A 19306-nucleotide genomic window follows, 5' to 3' on the forward strand; every position below is an offset into this window, starting at 1 on the left:
CGGAGCATCTCACAAAAAATGAAGGGAAAGATCGCAGGATTTTGAAGAAAAGTAAAATTTTAGATAAAATTTTATGGAAGTGTTTTGATAGGCTCAATGCAAGGCTGGTCTGGATTAATTTTTTTTTTTTTTAAGAGATGGAAAATCTTAAACCTTCAGGCAGGCGTGGGACATTTACTTATCCTGACAATGATGTCAAACAGTTTCTGACAGTCTCTGATTTTAGCAAAGATGATTTCTTGGTAATTTTTTTTAAGTGGGAGTAGCAAGGCAAAGATATCATTGATAAGAAAGCAGTAATTATTCAAAGAGGATCATTGTGAAACTTCACAGCTGCGGTATGATTTTGGGAGAGAGTTGCTGTTAACTTTGCAGCAGGCTCCAGCAGCGTCCTCTGAGTCTGGTCTATGGCACAGCTGATTTTTGCTTTTTCAAATGAGAGAATACTCTTGCCTAGAAGAGTGCCTGGCACACTCTGTTTCACAGGCCTTGTCTGTCGCTATCCTGAAGTAAAGGAGTCCGATTTTCCCGGGGCTCTATTGTTTTTCATTAGTGGTTTAACGTACGACGAGAAACGACGGTAGGAGCCTGCCTTTCTCCTTTGCCAACTAGAGAACAGTCAGTGCTCTAATACAGAGGCGCTTCGGTGCATGCAGATTTTTCAGGGGTCCCCCAGTTACTGGCCCGGCGTCCTAGAGACCCCGGCCGGCCAAACCCCGAAGACCCGCCCAGTTAGAGTCACGTGGACAGGCCCTAGCCCCGCCCCCGTCCGAGTCCGCGCAGCCGCAGACGCAGCTGGGAAATGTCCCCGGGGAAAGAGCGGGTCCCGTGGGGCCAAGAGCCGCTCGGCCGTAGTTCCTCCGGGATCGGGATCGGGACCGGGTAGTTGGTGCCACTAGCTCGGGACTGGTGGGGCAGGCCTCGCAGGTCCGCAGTTTCGCAGGGGCCTTCTTTCGGAAGGGGCCGGGGGCGGAGGGTCACCTTTTCAGGTGCGGCGGTTGTTGCCCGCTAGCAGCGCGGGGGTCGGGGTGCGAGACGCACCTCCAGGCCCCGGATCTGCGGTGCGTCTCAGAGGGTGCTCGGCCTCTCCGGCGGGGCGGCCTCCGGGCCTCGGAGCCCGGCGCTAGGGGCTCTCCCGAGCGTGACGGGGTCCAGCCTGGGGTCCAGAGGCCGCAAGGAGGTGGGTGTCCGCAGTCAGGGCCACTAAGGGAGCGGACCAGCGGTGGCGGCGACGACTCTGCAGGGAGAGAGAGGTGAGAGCCAGTGACCGGGTGGGGTGTGGGGGCGTTCTGCACAAAAGATTCACGACAGCCGTGTTGCGGTGTGGAAAAGGAAATAAAACATTATTGTTATTATTATTATTATTATTATTATTATTATTATTATTATTATAGAAACCTAATAAAAACAGAAGAGGAAAGGAATCTACACACAGTGGAGGTAATAGTAGACAATAAATGAGAATAAGGCCGAGTTAGATCGAATCGGGTGCTTACAACATCCAGCCTCATCAGCTGGGGAAGCGGGTGGAGACAGCCAGCCTGGAGTCTCGGTGGGAGGCCTGGGCAGAGCGTCCTGCCCTCAGCTGAGACTTCCAACCGACCGTCCCCATAGGGCCATATTCACGGGGCGAATGACAGGGTCTGAAGTCAAACATTCGTTCGCGTACGTGCGGTTGGGAGCGAGCTGCGTTTCCACGTTACCATGTTTCTGTATTTTCAAGGAGCCCGGGCTGTGTGTCTGCCTCCCCTCCCGGATTCCGTTCCGGGGGGGCCAGCCCCGCCTGCAGCAGGAGGGGACGTGAGACCAGATTTGTAGCTCCTGCTGTTCAGAGCAGAAGGGCCACTTCTGATCCGGAGGCCCGGTCATATATTTTAAGTAACCAGGCTCCCAAGGTTATTCCCACAGATCGGCTATGCGGGACAAATCACAAGAACAGTGATCTATACAGAACCGGGGGTGAGGTGGAGACGGGATGTGAGGACACGCAGCTTTCCCTTCCCGCGAGAGCGCACAGGAGGGAAGTTTGTAGGAGTAGGTGGGAAGAAGGCTTCCTGGCCTGTAGGGTGGGGTCTTTACGGAGCGCAGGTGGGAGCGCAGGTGCGAGCCTCGAGCAACGCCCCTCTTGTATCACTTCCCGGGACCCCTTCTCCCTCGCCAGCCTTTTATCCGTGGTGGCTTAATGAAAACGGCCTGGTTTGTTTCGTTTCAAACTTATCGGACAGTACAGCTAATAGGAGAGGAGCGTACAGTTCTAACCTATGTGTAGAGTTCGTGCAACCACTAGCAGTCAGGACGCAGAGCCGGTTCACTGACTCCAGAAACCTGCCTTGCGCTCTCCCTTATTATAGTCACACCTTTCTCCCACTGTTACCTCGGGCAGCCGCGGACCGACCCCTATCTCTCTAGTCTGTTTTTCCGGGATGTCATATAAATGGAATCTACGCTGTCTGACGTTTCGGGACTGGCAACTGTCACTCAGCACCACGCCTTTGAGGTTCCTTTGGCTTTTTGAGTTCCTTATTGCTCAGGAACATCCCACTAAATAGATAGACCACGGTTGTTGTTTCAATCTGTTCACCCGGTAAAGAACATTTGGATTGTTTCCGGTGTTTGGTAATTATGACTTGTACTGCTCTAAGTGCTGGTGTACAGGCTTTTCTGTGAACGTGTTTTCATTCAGCCTGGTTTTGAAAAGCAAACCAGTCTGAATTTGAATGCTGGTTTGAGATGTATTGCTCATGTGATGAGCTTAGACTCGTTACTTAACTTTTTTTTTTTTTTGAAAGATTCTATTTATTTGTTTGAGAGAGAGAGCGTGCACGACCAGGGGGAGGGGCAGAGGGAGAGAGAGAAGCGGGAGCCTGATGCGGGGCTCCATCCCAGGACCCTGAGATCTTGACCTGAGCTGAAAGCAGACGCTTAACCGACAAAGCCACCCAGGCACCCCTAGTTACTTCACTTTTTTGAGTAACTTCATCAGGGAGTTGCTGTGAGGTTAAATGACCGTCTATCAGTGGTTCTCCACTATTTCAGACCCAATGAGCCCTTTTAATAACAAATATTTTGTAATGCCCTCATCTCTATCCTGAAATGAAATTCATTAAATGGGTAAAACTAACCTACATAATCTTTAAAGCGATATAATGCCCTCACTTTAAAAGAGAAATAAAAAAGAACACAGTGCAACTCAGGCTGATAAAATGACCAAATCTTAGTAAAACTCAGAACAAATTACCTCGATTTAGACCATAGTTGCCTTTACAGAGAAAAAAAAAATCATTATATATTAGCACTGAAAACAAAACAGAACTCTGTGGTTGTGTGTAAAAAAGATTTAGGTTACAGTCTTCTCGAACCTTGAACCTCTTATTCTTCACAGATGACAAAGAAAATGTCTCTCAGATGGGGACTCTTTCACCTTCCTGAAATCAATATAAAGCTGCCTAAATCTGTGTCATCCTATCCTTTATCCCGCCCATGTCCGTAGAGGAGCTCTGTCTGCCTTTCCGGGACAATTCCACCTGCACGTTGGATCCCGTCCTTCCTACGGTTTCAAGACCTTTCATTTTCCCTTCTCCCTCTTTATACTTTATATACTTTTGCAACTGTACCTTTCCTATTATTTTTTGCCCAGCTTTAAGGTGTATTTTACATACAATTAAATTCAACAATTTTATTTCAATGGTTTGAGTTTTAGCAATTGTTTATAGGTGTGTTAACTTCTACCATGTCAAGATACAGAACTGTAGGGGTGCCTCGGTGGCTCAGTCGTTAAAGCGTCTGCCTTCTGCTCAGGGTGTGATCCTGGCGTTCTGGGATCGAGCCCCACATCAGGCTTCTCCGCTGGGAGCCTGCTTCTTCCTCTCCCACTCCCCCTGCTGTGTTCCCTCTCTCGCTGGCTATCTCTCTGTCAAATAAATAAATAAAATATTTTTTAAAAAACAAACAAAAAAAAAGATACAGAACTGTATTGTCCAATATCAGTACCCCCAGCTATATGTAGCTATTTAAAATTTAAAAAATTAAGTGAAATTAAAAGCTCACCTCCTTGTACTAGCAATATTTCAAATCCTTATAGCCACATGTGGTGAGGGCTGCTGTATTTAACAGCACAGGAATAGAACGTGTTCCTCATTTCTGGAAGTTCTTTTGCACATGGCTACTCAGTACTTCTGTAGCTAGATGTCACAGATTTTGATGTGTTACCTAATGTTACCATTATGTTCAAAATAGTTTATATTTCTTATAATTTTTTGAATTGATTTAGCATTATGTTTAATTTCTAATTATATTGAGATTTTTCTAGATATCTTATTGTGAATGATTGCTAATTTAACTTCATTTTCCTCAGAGAATATATTCTGAATGATCTCAGTCTTCTGTCTGAAAAATGCCTTTATTTTATTTTAATTTTATTTATTTATTTGAGAGAGAGAGGGCACAAGTGTGGGGAGGGCAGAGGGAGAAACAGACTCAGGAGGAGTCTGGGGGCTCAATCCCAGGACCCCAGGATCATGACCTGAGCTGAAGGCAGCCACTTAACTGACTGAGCCACCCAGGTGCCACGTTTTATTTTCAGTTTTGAAAGGTATTTCCTCTGTATATAAAATTCTGAGGCGACCCATTTTTTCTTTCTGTAAGTACTTTAAAGAGGTTTCTTCACAATCTTCTAGATTGCTTGGTTTCTGAGTTCTTCTGTTTCTAATGTGTCTTTTTTTCTCTCTGGCTGATTTTAAGATTTTGTCTTTGTCACTAGTTTTGACTGAGTTGATTATTATATGCATTGGCTCAGTTTTCTCTATGTTTCTGTGCTTAGAATTTGTTGAGCTGCTTGGGTCTGTGGGTCTAGAGTTTTCATCAAATTTGTACAGTTTTTAGCTACTATTTCTTCAAGTATTTTTCTGCCCTACCCCCCCAATCTATAGATATCAATTGCACAAATACTGGTCTGTTTAAATTTGCCCCCAGCTCACTGATACTCTGTTCATTCTTTTGAAAAGATTATCTTTTCTCTCTGTTCCTTTTGGATAGTTTTGTTGCTGTCCTCAGGTTCACCAGTCTTTATTTTACAGTGTCTAATTTGCCATTAACCCATCAGTGCATTTTTCATCTTGATCATATTAGTTTTTATCTCTGAGTTCATTTTGAGCCTTTTAAAAAAATTTTTGCCTGCTATTCTCTACTTATTTTAGACATGTGGAATGTAACTGTATCAATTGTAATTCTCACATCTGTTTGTTCAGATTGTTTTTTATTGACTGATTCTTTCTCATTGTGGGTTGCAATTTTTCTCCCCCCCCCCCCACTAGTCTTTGTTTGGATGCCAGACAGCATTAATTTTATCTTTTTGGTTGCTAGGTATTTTTGTGTTCCTAAAAATATTTGTGAACATTTATCTGGGATGCAGTTAAGTTACTTGGAAACAGTTTGATCCTTTCAGGTCTTGCTTTTAAGATTTGTTAAGTGGGACCAAAGCAGTTCTCAGCCAAGAGCTATTTATTCCCTCATATTAACATGACTGTTCTATGGATTCAATCCCGTATTTCATATATCATGCAATTTTCTAGTATGGCTGTCAGAATGGGCCCTGTTTGAGCTCTGAGCACCTCTAATACTTTTAAACAGTTCTTTTCCTGGCCTTGAGTAGTTTCCTCACATGCATATGGTGATCTGTGCCTTGCTAAATACTCAGAGAGGACCCTCTGCAGATCTCCAGAGTTCTCTCTACATGTGTCTCTTTTCTCAGTACTCTGTTCTACAAACTCCGGTTACATGGGCCTCCCCAGACTCTGCACTCCATCTATTCAGCTCTTATGTATGGATTCCCTAACTCTATGCTACAGCCTGGAAACTCTCAAGGCAGTCTGCTGGATGCATTAGTTATCCATTGCTACGTAACAAATCACCCCCCAAACTTAGCAGGCTTAAAACAACACGCATTTATTATCCCAGGGTCAGGAATCTGAACACGGCTTAACCGGATCCTCTACCGCAGGGTCTTTTGCAAGGCTGTGCACAAGATTCACTTCCGCACTCACTTATGTGGTTGTTGCAGGATTCAGTTTGTCGAGTTATTGGACTATGGGACTTAGTTTCTTGTTGGCTGTTAGACGGAGGCCACTGTTGGTCCTTGCCACACAGACCTCCAGTATTGTAGCTTGCTTCTTCAAAGTCAGCAAGAGAGAGAATCTGCTACCAAGACGGAAATAACATTCTTTTGTGACCTAATCATTCCCTCAATGTTGCCATATTTTATTGGTTGGAGCAGGTTACTCAAGAGAAGGGAATTACACAAGGCTGGGAAGGCCAGGATGCAGGGATCATTGCGGATCATCTTGGAGGCTGCCTACCACACCAGGCCAGTTGTGGGGCTCTCCCCATGTTTCCTGCATCTCAGGGTCACCTTGACTACTGGATGTTTGGTATCTTAAAAACCACTGTTTCATGTATTTTGTCTGCTGTCAAAATATATATTGTCACTTCAGATTTTGTCATTGTTCAAATATTTTTTGGTTGTTCCAGACAGGAGGATAAATCTGATTCTTGTTATTTCACTGTGGTTAGAATTCCAAGTCCCAGCTCAGATACTGATTCCCATCTTTTTAAACTTACTGAAAATTGTTTTGGCCTAACGTCTGGTCTGTCCTAGGGAATGTGCCACGTGGGCTTAAAGAACTGAATTCAGCGGTTTGGGATGTAGTATACAGAGTATCAAATGGGTCAAGTTGTTTGATAGTGTTATTCAGATCTCCTGCCTGTACTGTTTTTTTTAATTGCTGAGAGATGGCTGTTGAAAATTAAGAAATGTCCTTCTTCAGCTCTGATAATTCTATCTTGAAATCTACAGTTTGCATAGTAAATCTGTCTCTATCCATTTACCCTTGACCTGTGTCTTCATATGTGAAATATGTCTCTTGTAGAAAGCATATAGTTTGTCTTATCTATTCTGATGATCTCTGCCTTTTAACCAGGGGGCTTAGATGAGGATTGGACAGACTTTTTCTTTAAGAGCCAACTGGTAAATATTTCAGACTTTATGGGCCATTTAGCTCGTCACTTCCACTCAACTCTGCAAAGAGTTGTAAAAAGCGTAAAGAGAGAAAGCAGCAATAGACAATATGTAAATGAATTGGTGCAGCTATGATCCAGTAAAACTTTATTTTCAGAAATAAGCATTGGGCAGGATTGGCCCTCGGGCCATACTTTGTTGACCCCTGGTTTAGACTATTTGAATTTCATGTAATTACTAGTATGTTTGGATTTGTCTCACCATTTTATTATTTGCTTTTTGTTTGTCCCCTTGTTTTCCCCTGATTTTCCATTCCTCCTGTTTCATAGACTACTTAAATATTTTTAAATATTTGTTTTAAATTTTCCTATTAGCTTTTTAGCTGTGCTCCTTTTCATTATTATTTTTAGTAGTTCCAGTAGGGATTACAGTATGCATCCTTAATTCCTCACAGGCTTCTTAGCATTAATGTTTCCCTTCACATTAAAATGTGAAACCTTAGAGGTGCCTGGGTGGCTCAGTCAGTTGAGCATCCAACTCTTGGTTTTGGCTCAGGTCATGATCTCAGAGTTGTGAGATCGAGCCCCCGTAGGGCTCTGTGCTCAGCCAGGAGTCCGCTGGAGATTCTCTCTCCCTCTCTCTCTGCCCCTCCCACTTGTGCTCTCTCTCTGAAATAAATAAATACATCTTTAAAAATTTAAAAAAATAAAATGTGAAACCTTACAACCATGTAGATCCCATTACCACACCCTCTTTTGTTCTAGTTGTTTCCTGTATTACCCATACATACGTTGTGAATTGTACAAGGCAATTAAGTTATAATTTTTCCTTTAAATAGACATATGTATGGTAAATAAAATTAAAAAGATAAAAACAAACTCTTCAAAATAAATTTTAATCTACCCAGATATTTACCATTTCTAATACTCTTAAGTTCTTTTGGGGGATCCGAATTTCCATCTGGTATTATTTCCCTTCATCCTGAAGAACTTAATCACTTCTCAGCAATCAAATAAAAAAACCCAAGAGACCCACTTGGTTGTCCGTCAGTGTGCCTTGTCATGGTGAAGAGGCCCATGCACTGGTCGCATGAAGGAAGTTCCAGAAACACAGAAGTGGGCCCTTCCGGTCACTTCTTGCCCACCGTGTCCCCATGCCCTGTCCCTCCCCTGTGTGTTGCAAATCCATCGCTGCTTTCTGTCTCTGCTCACTGTCTCTTGAGTCCATATTCTCACCTTGCCTTGATTTCTGGGGCGTCCATACAAATATTCTCTCACGTCCATTTTGGCCTTTCCACCTCTCTGCCTACTGCCGCAGAGATCCTTTTAACACTCAGATGTGGCTTTGTCATCTTCTGTCTCCTCTGAAATGGCTGCTTCTTGCTTTCAGGTTGAAGACTGAATGCTTCTGCATGGCCTGTGAGCCCCCCATAGCTGGCCTGTCTGTCCTGTGGTGTCACTTCTCCCCGCCTTCAGTACCAACAGCCTGTGTGCTCTGTCCACACTGGCCTCCTTCTGTTTCTCACCCCCCCCCCCACCTCTCCTCACACTTCCGTTTCCTCTGTTTTGTTGCCAAGGTGACTCCCACACATCCTTCAGAAATTAGTCCAGCATTGTCTCTTCAAATAAGCTCTCCTGAAACCCTGGCCAGGTCAGATGGCCTTATTAAAGACTCTCATAGCATCCTGTGACTCTTCTTTGTGACACTTGTCACAACTACAATTATGTACATATTTGTGTGCCTGTTGTTTATCTACTGGACACTCAGCTCTGTGAGATCAGGTGCTCTCAGGGGTTTTTGCTCAGCACCATATTGTCAGTATTTAGCACAGTGTTCAATGAATAGATGTTGAAAGAATAGAAGTTTTTTAGTGCAGTCATTTACTCAGAACAGAAATAGCCTAAAGATGCTTGGAAGGACAAAGATAACCAGTAGGCATTATTCTAATTGTCAAGTGTGCCTTTTCTTCATAAAAATGATCAAGTTTAAATATAAGTACTGGCTCAATCAGTCCTGTTTGTAAAGAGTGTTACAGCCCAGGAAAAGATTTTTTTCTGTGATACAAACGGGTAATTGCAGTCTATTTGGACAGTAAAGACACATATGTTGTAGGTCTATCTTGAACAAACACACTCCTGGCTTTCTCCTGTATTTTCACACGACCACCACACATGACACTTCTGACACCAAAGATGGGGGATTTCCGCCCCCACACCAAGCAATTCTCTGTGACACCAACTAAGCGTCTTAAAATTCACTTCAGTTTTGACACTAATCAGAGTTAGCAAAGACTCTACAAGGTAAGAGTTCAGTCTCCACAAGACGGCCCCCACTTCAGATGCCCATCGCAAGTAGTTGGTCCCCAGACTGCCCACGACTTCGGTCTGACTTGGCTACAAACTGGAGGGTCCCGTGACCTCCCTCCTTGGGTTCCATCACTTGCTAGAACAGCTCACAGAACCCAGGGAAACACATATGTTGGCCAGCTTAGTATATTACCAAGGATATGGGGAAGGTGACAGAGGAAGAGATACATAGGACAAGGTTCACAAGTGTCTGTTCTTTTTTTTTTTTTTCCCCTTTTCAGTCTTTGTGCTCTTTGCTTTTCAGTTTTTGAAAGTTCTATTGATACATCCTCTTGGAGAGTCTTTCGTCAGATGTGTGCAGCCCACTAATGAGTTCATCAGAGGCATTCTTCACTGCTGTTACAGTTTTTAAAAAATCTCTAGCATGTCGGGTGCCTGGGTGGCTCATTTGGTTGTGTGTCCAACTCTTAATTTCAACTCAGGTCATGATCTCAGGGTCTTGTGATGGAGCCTCCGTTCAACTCCCTGCTCAGTGCCAAGTCTGCTTGAGATTCTCTCTCTCCTCCTCCCTTTGCCCCTCCCCCTACTTGCACGCGCACGGGCGCGCACACGCTCTCTCACTCTCTCAAATAATCTTAAATTCTCTAGCTTTTTTTTGGGTGGGGGGGTTCCTCTTACGTTGTCCATGTTCTTGAATGCTGTCTGCTTTATCCATTAGAGCACTTACCACATTAATCATGGTAGCTTTAAATTCCCAGTTTGTAAATCCAGCATCCCTGTCTTTTTTTTTTTTTTTTAAGATTTTATTTATTTATTTTGACAGAGAGAGACAGCCAGCGAGAGAGGGAACACAAGCAGGGGGAGTGGGAGAGGAAGAAGCAGGCTCCCAGCGGAGGAGCCGGATGTGGGACTCGATCCTGGAACGCCAGGATCATGCCCTGAGCCGAAGGCAGCCGCCTAACGACTGCCCTACCCAGGCGCCCCCAGCATCCCTGTCTTATCTGTATACTCTATAAATTGTGTTTGTCTCTCACTACTGTATTGTAAATATACTTAGAAAGGACATTACTCCTTTCCTTCCAGAAGAATCTGATGGCCTTTCCTTAACCCCCTTCTATCTTCTCAGATAAAATCGATCAAGTTCACTGTCCTTTATGAAACCATCTTTTCAGGCTGTGCACGACAGTATGTAGCTCTGATTCGCCTCATTTTCTGACTACTCCACAGATTCCCTTCATCGTTTCTGTCTGTGCCCCTTAATAGTGAGTATCTGTGAAAAATTTTCTCTTCAGTGGTTGTTTTGTTTATAGGTTGAATATCCCCCTTAGCTTTTATGCCTGTAATTATTTGAAAAGTAGATACTATCAAACATTTACTGTTCCAAATATTAGGGTAGTGGCTTTATCTCACCTTTTTCTTTAAATAATATCCAGGGTTTAGTTGCAAAAAAAAAAAAAAAGTGGCTGGACTAATCTTCAAAAACTGCTGTCAGGGCACCTGAGTAGCTCAGTCAGTTGAACGTTGGACTCTTGATTTCAGTTCAGGTTGTGATCTTGTGGGTCATGGGATCGAGCCCCAAGATCAAGAGCCACACATTCCACTGACTGAGGCAGTCAGGTGCCCCAAAAGAAAAGGTTATTTATTTTTTATTTTATTTTTTTAAAAAGATTTTATTTATTTATTTGAGTAAGAGAGAGTACAAGCAGTGGGGAGGGGCAGAAGGAGAGAGAAGCAGACTCCCCAGTGAGTGGGGAGCCTGATGAGGGGCTCAATCCCAGGACCCCAAGATCATGACCTAAGCTGAAGACAGACACTTAAGTGACTGAGCCACCCAGGCGCCCCAGAAAAGGTTTCTTAAAGAGCTCTTAATGGGCTTTAGGATAATAGTTTAAATGTTGATTAAGTAGTTTTCTCACAGAAGACTCCATGAAAACCATTTCTCTTTAATAACAGCTTTCTTTTCTTAATCCCCACTCATCTTCATGATTTTTCTCTTTTCTAATCTCTACAATTTAGTCTTTTCCCAAATCACCTTCTCACCTGACAGTGTTTGTTCCATTCTCTTTGATTACTTTGTTTTAAGTCACACCACTAGCATTTCCAGCTAACCCCTCCCTAGATTACAAGGTTACATTTATATCCCCAGTGTTGTGTGTTCTCAGTATTTACAGTTTCATTACCCCATTCCTCACAGAGCAGCTTCTTTTCTTCCAGCATTGGACATATAATAGATTTGTGTTTTTATGTCTTATAGATGGCAAGTATGGACCTAAAGCCAAGAAATCAACAGTAGAGCATCAGGACATTTTCAAAGAAGGTACATCCCAAGGAATAAACACAGAAGAACTTAAAAAGAGAAAATCTGTACTGGGTGATACCTGGAAATCTAGAGAACAGTTTAAGTATCAGCACCTAAACCAGGAGAAGTATCTGGGACAAGATAAAGTCACCTGTATGGAAATTCCTGCCAAAGAAGGAGATACAGAATCTAGTGAATTTGGAAAAGTTTTCATTATACAATCAATAGTTTCAGAGCAGAGTGATCCTATAGAAGAGTGTTTTCATGAACATGGTACACACGGAAAAATCTTAAAACAAAACTCAGACTTAATTATACAATGGAAGTGTGATGGAAAGAAACCTTGTAAGTGTAGTGGGTGTGGGAAAACCTTCAGAGACCATGCTACTCTTGTGCAACATGAGAGAACTCATACTGGAGAGCGACCCTATAAATGCAATGTATGTGGAAAGGGATTTAACCAGAGTTTCCACCTAACAAACCATCAGAAGACTCATACAGGAGAAAGGCCCTACAAATGCAATGAATGTGGGAAGGTCTTCAGTTATTGCTCAGTCCTTATTCAACATCAGAGAATCCATAGTGGGGAGAGACCATATGAATGTACTGAATGTGGCAAGACGTTCAGTCGTAGCACATATCTTACTCAGCATCAAAGAATTCAAACTGGTGAGAAGCCCTATAAGTGTCTGGAATGTGGAAAGGCTTTTAGCCAGAGCACCCATCTTACCCTACATCAGAGAATTCATACTGGAGAGAAGCCTTATGAATGCAATGAATGTGGTAAAACCTTCAGTCAGAGTGCACACCTTACTCAACATCAGAGAATTCATACAGGAGAGAAGCCCTATGAATGTAATGACCGTGGGAAGGCTTTCAGTGATCACTCAGCTCTTATTCGACATCATATTGTCCACACTGGGGAGAAACCTTATGAATGTAATGACTGTGGGAGAGCTTTCAGTTACTGCTCAGACCTCATTCAACATCGGAGAACGCATACTGGAGAGAAACCATACGGATGCAGTGTATGCAGGAATGCTTTTAGCGATTGCTCAGCCCTTATTCAGCATCAAAGAATTCACACTGGAGAGAAGCCCTATGAGTGTAGCGGGTGTGGGAAAGCCTTTGGTAACTACTCAGCTCTTGTTTGACATCAAAGAACTCATACTGGAGAGAAGCCCTATGAATGTAAGGAACATGGAAAAACCTTTAGCGGAAGTACATACCTTGCTCAACATCAGAGAAGTCATACAGGTGATAAACCATATAAATGTAACCAATGTGAGAAAACTTTCACCCAGAGTTCATTCCTTACACAACACATGAGAGTTCATACCGGAGAAAAACCCTACAAATGTAACGAATGTGGGAAAGCTTTCAGCGATCGCTCGGGGCACATTCAGCATCAGAGAACTCACACTGGAGAGAAGCCCTATGAATGTAACGATTGTGGGAAAGCTTTTAGTTTCTATTCAGCTCTTATTCAACATAAGAGAATTCATACTGGAGAGAAGCCGTATAAATGCAAGGACTGCGGAAAAGCCTTTAGCAATAGGTCAGCACTTATTCAACACCAGAGAACTCACACTGGAGAGAAGCCCTATAAATGTAATGTATGTGGAAAAGCCTTCAGTCAGAGTACAAACCTTACAAATCACCAGAAAACTCATTCTAGTGAAAAATCCTATAAATGCAGTGAATGTGGAAAAGTATTTAGTTACTGCCCAGGCCTTATTCAACATCAAATCATTCATACTGGAGAGAAACCTTATGAGTGCAGTAAATGTGGCAGAGCCTTCATCCAGAGGACAGACCTGAAAAAAACATCAGAAAACTCATACTGAAGAGAAACTCTACAAATATAATGAAAGTGGAAAAGCCTTCAGCCAGAGCGCATATCTTACAAAACACCAGAATGTTCATAGTGGAGAGAAAGCAAATATACATACTGAGTGTAGGACAGCCTTTGGACAAAACTTATCTATTCGACATGAAAAATCTCCCACTGGAGAGAAATCCTCTGAATGCATTGAGAGTCTGGTTACTGTGGAGACCCTTCCCAGGGAAACAGAAGGAGGATCGTTAACTAGAGTGGCCACATGGTCTAGTGGGAAGAGCACGTGTCTGGGTTTTAGAGGTCCCGGGTTCTAATCTTGGCTCTGTTGCCAACTAGGACTATTACTTACTTTGGGGTAAGTCACTTTACCTCTTCATGCCTTAATTTACTCACCTGAAAAATGGAAGACCCGATTAATTGACCTTTAAGATCCACCTTTATTTTATTTATTACCAATGCAGGTTTTTATAGATGTGACTCAAATTGTGACTCATTTATTCTACAACAGTCTGATTTACAGTGTGAGGATGTAGTAGGCATCGGGAATTCAATAAAAATATAGACTACATGCTATTTATTACCTGTGTATTGGTCCTCCAAAATTAAAATACCAGAAGTATTCGAGGAGATTAGAGATAAAGTAGTACAAATTATGCTAATTATTGCAGTAGGAAGGTTGGGGTCTTGGTTAAGAATATGGTGTTTGATAAAACCTCAAAAAGAATGAATCAATTTGTTGGTAAAGGCTGGGTTACCTAGAATCCACCCAAATTTAATGTTGTAATATAAATTTTCTCTATTAAGTTGAATTGGTTGCTATCATGTCCTGGGTGAAAAGGAACTAGACAACAGTTCTAAAGTCTTGAGCAGGTTACCAAGAAAAGGTGGAATTGGAAAATGCATTTGTTGTTTCTATACCTTAACTATGTAAAGACCATGTGAATGAGAATAAATTTTGAGATCTTATACATCCAGAAAAGTCTGTTGGTCTCTTGTCTTTGTCCTGTGATAACAGAGAAAATGGCCTGAAAATATGAAGATTTATCTCAGAAGCCTGTGATTATAAGTTGACCAGTTAATCTTTTTCAAATTTTCTGTAATGCCTATGCATTGTTTTATAATCAGAGAAACTATTTTTTTAAGATTTTTTATTTATTTATTTGACAGAGAGAGACAGCCAGTGAGAGAGGGAACACAAGCAGGGGGAGTGGGAGAGGAAGAAGCAGGCTCATAGCGGAGGAGCCCGATGTGGGACTCGATCCCAGAACACCAGGATCACGCCCTGAGCCGAAGGCAGACACCTAACGACCGCACTACCCAGGCATCCCCAGAGAAACTATTTTTTAAAAGCATTTGATAACAACAAATTTAATGCTTTTGGAACAGGAGCCTACTTTAGCAAATTATGCAGTGGATTTAAAAACTATGAGCACAAGTGTAAGAGACTGTAAAAGAGCGGCTACTTAATGACTTTTTTGTTGTTGCTTTCTCAGCCTGTTTCCCCATACAGCAAACTTCACTCTCCCTTTGAGGAACATTTCAGCCAGGCAGTCCCACTTTCCTACTTCCCGACACTTTGACCATGTGCTGAGAGCAATCTGAGTACCCTCCTTATTTACCTTCCTGATTCCTGCCTCTCAAACTTCATCTTATGGTCGAGCGCAGACATGGTCTTGGATGATGATGATGATTCACCTTCATCAGCTGCTTTCAGCACTCAGCTCTTTTTTTCTTCCAATTTCTGTAGCATTTATTCACATGGACTTTAGTGGTTTAGTACTTAGTGGTTCCTTGATGTTCAATAATCCCCTTAAACGTAGGTTCCATACCTTAGAGTTTTATAACTTCACTGAAGCTAAGTGGAAGTAGAAATACAGTAGATGCTCAGTAAATCTTCACTGACTGAGGAAACATGCTGTGGTAACGAGACCGCGATGAACACATGTGCTTTATCTCATTTGCAAGATGACTCTTCGAACTCTCTGTTTTTTTCCACCCAAGAATATACAACTACACTTACTTTTTAAAATATATATATTTAAAACTAATTAAAACAAATGAAAATGTATAGTGATTATATTAAAATCAAAGATGATACTGTACCACAGTCCTTTTTTTATTCGTCATATGGCTACTTTCAAATAGGATATGGTTCTCCACAATAATTTCCAGTGTCTATACTTAACACCACTATCCTGGGATTTTTTTTAACTTGACATGCTCAATTTTCTCCAGCAACTTGCCACTGGCGTTCAGTTAACAATACCGGACTTTCACACACGCTTATTCTGGCATTTTCTTCCGTAGTTTGCTTTGGAGACAACTGCTAACTTATTGAATCAGTGACTCACTTTGGTCTTTGCTAAATACCAATTTCCTGTCTCCATTTACAATAAAAGTCCGTTAGTTTTTATAAATGTTAGATCACTGCTTCCATTTTCTCTTTACCTGAGAGTTTTAAAATACTGAGGTTGTTACACACAGTTGACTTTCTTTATCAGCCCGTTAGTGACCAGGTTTGACTCTGTATTCACAGAGGTTGCTTCCGTTAGGATTATGGGTATCTCTTAGGCCCAGATCAGTGGCTATCCAGACTGTGCACATAAGCAACCCAGGGTTCCCTGGGGATGGGAATGCCAAGATGTCAGGAACACAGGCTCTCAGTCAGGTCACTCCACCATCCTCGATGCGTGTTTCTGTCTGACATCCAGACATCTTATCCCTTTTCAAGCCAGCAGAAATGAAAAGACATCTCTTTCCCAGTAGGGGTGTGACCTGGGAGTTTTGTGCATTATTTTACTCCTATCCCATTGACCATAAGTGGGTCGTACAACCTCAAGTACTGGAGACAGAGAAGGAGCAAAGTCATACGTAGTTTGAAAGGGGCAAATGGTAATAAACAGCCAGCAGGGATCTTAGGGTGATTGTGTCCCTCATTAGTTAAATTGCAATAGAGAAGGACCTGGTTTCATAAGCTCATGGGCCATGAATTCAGTCTGGAAGTTTGGCTGGCAGGTTAGATGTCCCAGTGGGGTATCTCAATAACGGGAAGTAGCTGGAAGTGTAGGCCAGGTACACTCTCAGAAGGTGCAGGCCATGGTCAGCATGTACGAGATTGCCCCCCATCCAAAATGGGGAATTGAGCTTATTTCTTAATTCATTAACTTGGACTAGGCCTTTCTTTCCAAGTGATGTGTCCAGATCTGAGCATGAAGTCAAGTATAGACACCCCCAAAGCAAACACATTACAAAGGAAATGTGAATCTGGTTTCAAGCCAGGTGAAGTTTGTTGCTGTTGGGTGTTCATGTGCTCCCCACTCAGATCTGTCCGAGGAATTGGAATGTTTGTTTCAGTCCACTTTACCTAGAAGCCAAAGTAATGATACCCACGGAAAAAGAACTGATACTTAAGTGAACGACTCCTTCCACAACAGGGGATAACAAGGCCATCGCAGATGGGTAGGAGAGGCAGAGACGCAGTCTCACCAAAAACCCCGCCCCTGGGGAGCAGACACACACAGGAGGAATCTCAGCCTGGAGTTTCTCCGAGGAGCGAGGTGTTTGTGTCCCACCTCAGGACCCGCACTAGAGCATGGAGGCCCCCAAATGTCTGGCTTTGGAAGCTAAAGGGGCCTATGTCCAGGGGCCCCCAGGGGCTGTGGAGTCTGAGCTACTCCTTTTGAAGGGCTCCCAGGCTGACTCACTCCTCCCAGAGTTGGCTGGATTCTCTGTAAAGGAGATTCATTTGCTAATCTTAAAGTGTCTCCTGGAGGGGCGGGAAGCAGCGGGACTTTCTTCAGAGGTGGAGGTGAAGGCAAGCACCATTTTTGCACGCTCCCCCTGCCTGGCTAGTGCAGAGACACAGCCGAACCCTGCGGCACTAAGGCCGGGTCCCCAGGGCTCTCCTTCAGACAGTGTGGTATTTGTGCAAGAACAGACAGATGGACCAATGGAACAAAAAAGGAGCACATTTTGTATTTAATAAATGGCAGACAGAAGAGTATGGAAAGGCAGAATTTGTCAATAAATTGTGCTGGTGTAATTAGATAAGTATATGAAAAAAAAAACACCATACATAAAAACGAATTCCAGGTACATTAATGCTGAAATGTAAAAGGCAAAAGTATAAAGCATTTAGAATAGAATATAAATAAATATACTGCAGACTTTTGGACAGTAGTAAGGAATAAGACACAACAGCACTAAACAGGAATAATGGATAAATTTAATGAGATTAAATTTACAGATTAAGAATAAGTGAAATGAAGAACTTGTCCCTCAGAAAGCACTATGGAAGAATGAATCTAAGTCACAAAATGGGAGAAGATATTTGCAACATAAATAACTGACACAGGGCTAGCACGAAAATAGAGAATAAAGAAACAACTTCTATGACTATGACATCTATGAGAGAGAATGGGAGCCTGGCGGAAATGTTTAGCCTGAGATGTCACCAGTGTCTCTTCTGTTTCGCTCTGTTTGTTAGAAGCTAGTCAGTATGGCCCCCGCAAGGAGAGTGTATTTGGACCACCTTCTGATGACAGGAGTGCCACAGAGTGTGTGGACCTACTTTATTATTTTTTTAAGGATTTATTTATTTATTTGAGAGAGAGAGTGCAAGTGCCTACGTGCAAGTTGCAGGAGGGGCAGAGAGAGAGAATCTTCCAGAAGACTCCGTGCTGAGTGGGGAGCCTGTCACTGGGCTTGAACTCATGACCCATGAAATCATTAACTGAGTCAAATCCAAGAGTCAGACGCTCAACTGACTGAGCCACTGAGGCGCCCCTGTGGACATACTTTAAAACAACTACAGCAATCAACCTTATTAGAAATTAGGAAAATGCAAATTAATCCTGTAATTAGGTGCTACTGATCTCCCACCAACATTGCTAAAATTAAAAAGACAAATACTAATTATTGGCAAGGATGTAAAGTAATAACTTTCATCACTACTATTAAAACTCTGAACTGATACAAATAGTGTGGAAAACAGTTGGACTTTCATAAGTTGAAGGTGCACATACCCTATTCTCCTAGGTCTCTACCAAGAGAAATATGTGCACATGTACAGAAGGAGATCTGTAGGAGAATTGTCACAATAGCTTTGTCTGTAAAGCCAACAATTGGAAGCAAGTGGAGTGAACATTTGCACTAACTGGCATGAACAGTGTGAATACTAGTCAGCAGTTGACAACAGATCCGATCTACAGAAAACAATATGGATGAACCTTGCAAACATAATTTTGTCAAAGGAAGACACAAAGGAAGCATTTAGTATGATGGTACTTATGAAAGTTGCAAAACCAGACAAAATTAGGTTATATTGTTTAGGGATATATGTGTACATGGTGAAGTGTGTTAAGAATGTAAATACACGGTTACTGTAAAAGTCAGGGCTGAGTTTTTCTGGGGGCATTAGGAGAACACGGAAGGACAGAGGCTTACAGGGAAGGGACACGCAGCTTCCTGAGTGCCAGCAACGCCCTGATCACAATCCCAAGTGACGGTTAGATGTTCGCTTTGTAACTATTTGTTAAAGTGCAGATACAGATTTTATTTACCTCTCTGTGTGTTATACTTCACAATAAAAATATAAAACAGAACAAAGAGAGACAAGGAAGCTTCCTTTGTATCAACATGTAAAGATTTCCAACTTATATTGTGAAGTATCCAAAGCAAGGCCCAGAACAAATGAATACACTTACCTGAAAGTGGATACATTCCAGAAGGACAGGTAAGAAATGAAGAACAGTAGAACCCATGGAGGATGGAGGACAAAGTAGGAACTAGGTAGGCAGTAGGTGACAAGGCAAACATCACTGTATGATTGTTTGAACTCTGTGCGTCCA

General features: G+C 42.5%; 1 protein-coding gene across 1 annotated transcript; it reads left to right on the plus strand.

The window, feature by feature from the left end:
* Positions 1–7957: 7957 nt before the first annotated feature.
* Positions 7958–14427, plus strand: LOC123794165 (uncharacterized). Its single transcript, XM_087857988.1, is given in 4 exon segments — positions 7958–10295; positions 10445–10580; positions 11573–13437; positions 13439–14427. Coding segments are annotated over 2 exon segments (1998 nt in total). The 5' UTR covers positions 7958–10295; positions 10445–10580; positions 11573–11772; the 3' UTR covers positions 13772–14427.
* Positions 14428–19306: the final 4879 nt, after the last annotated feature.

Source organism: Ursus americanus, chromosome 32, assembly GCF_024610735.1.
Source record: "Ursus americanus isolate L20-20 chromosome 32, mUrsAme1.1.p, whole genome shotgun sequence".
Lineage (NCBI taxonomy): Eukaryota > Metazoa > Chordata > Mammalia > Carnivora > Ursidae > Ursus > Ursus americanus.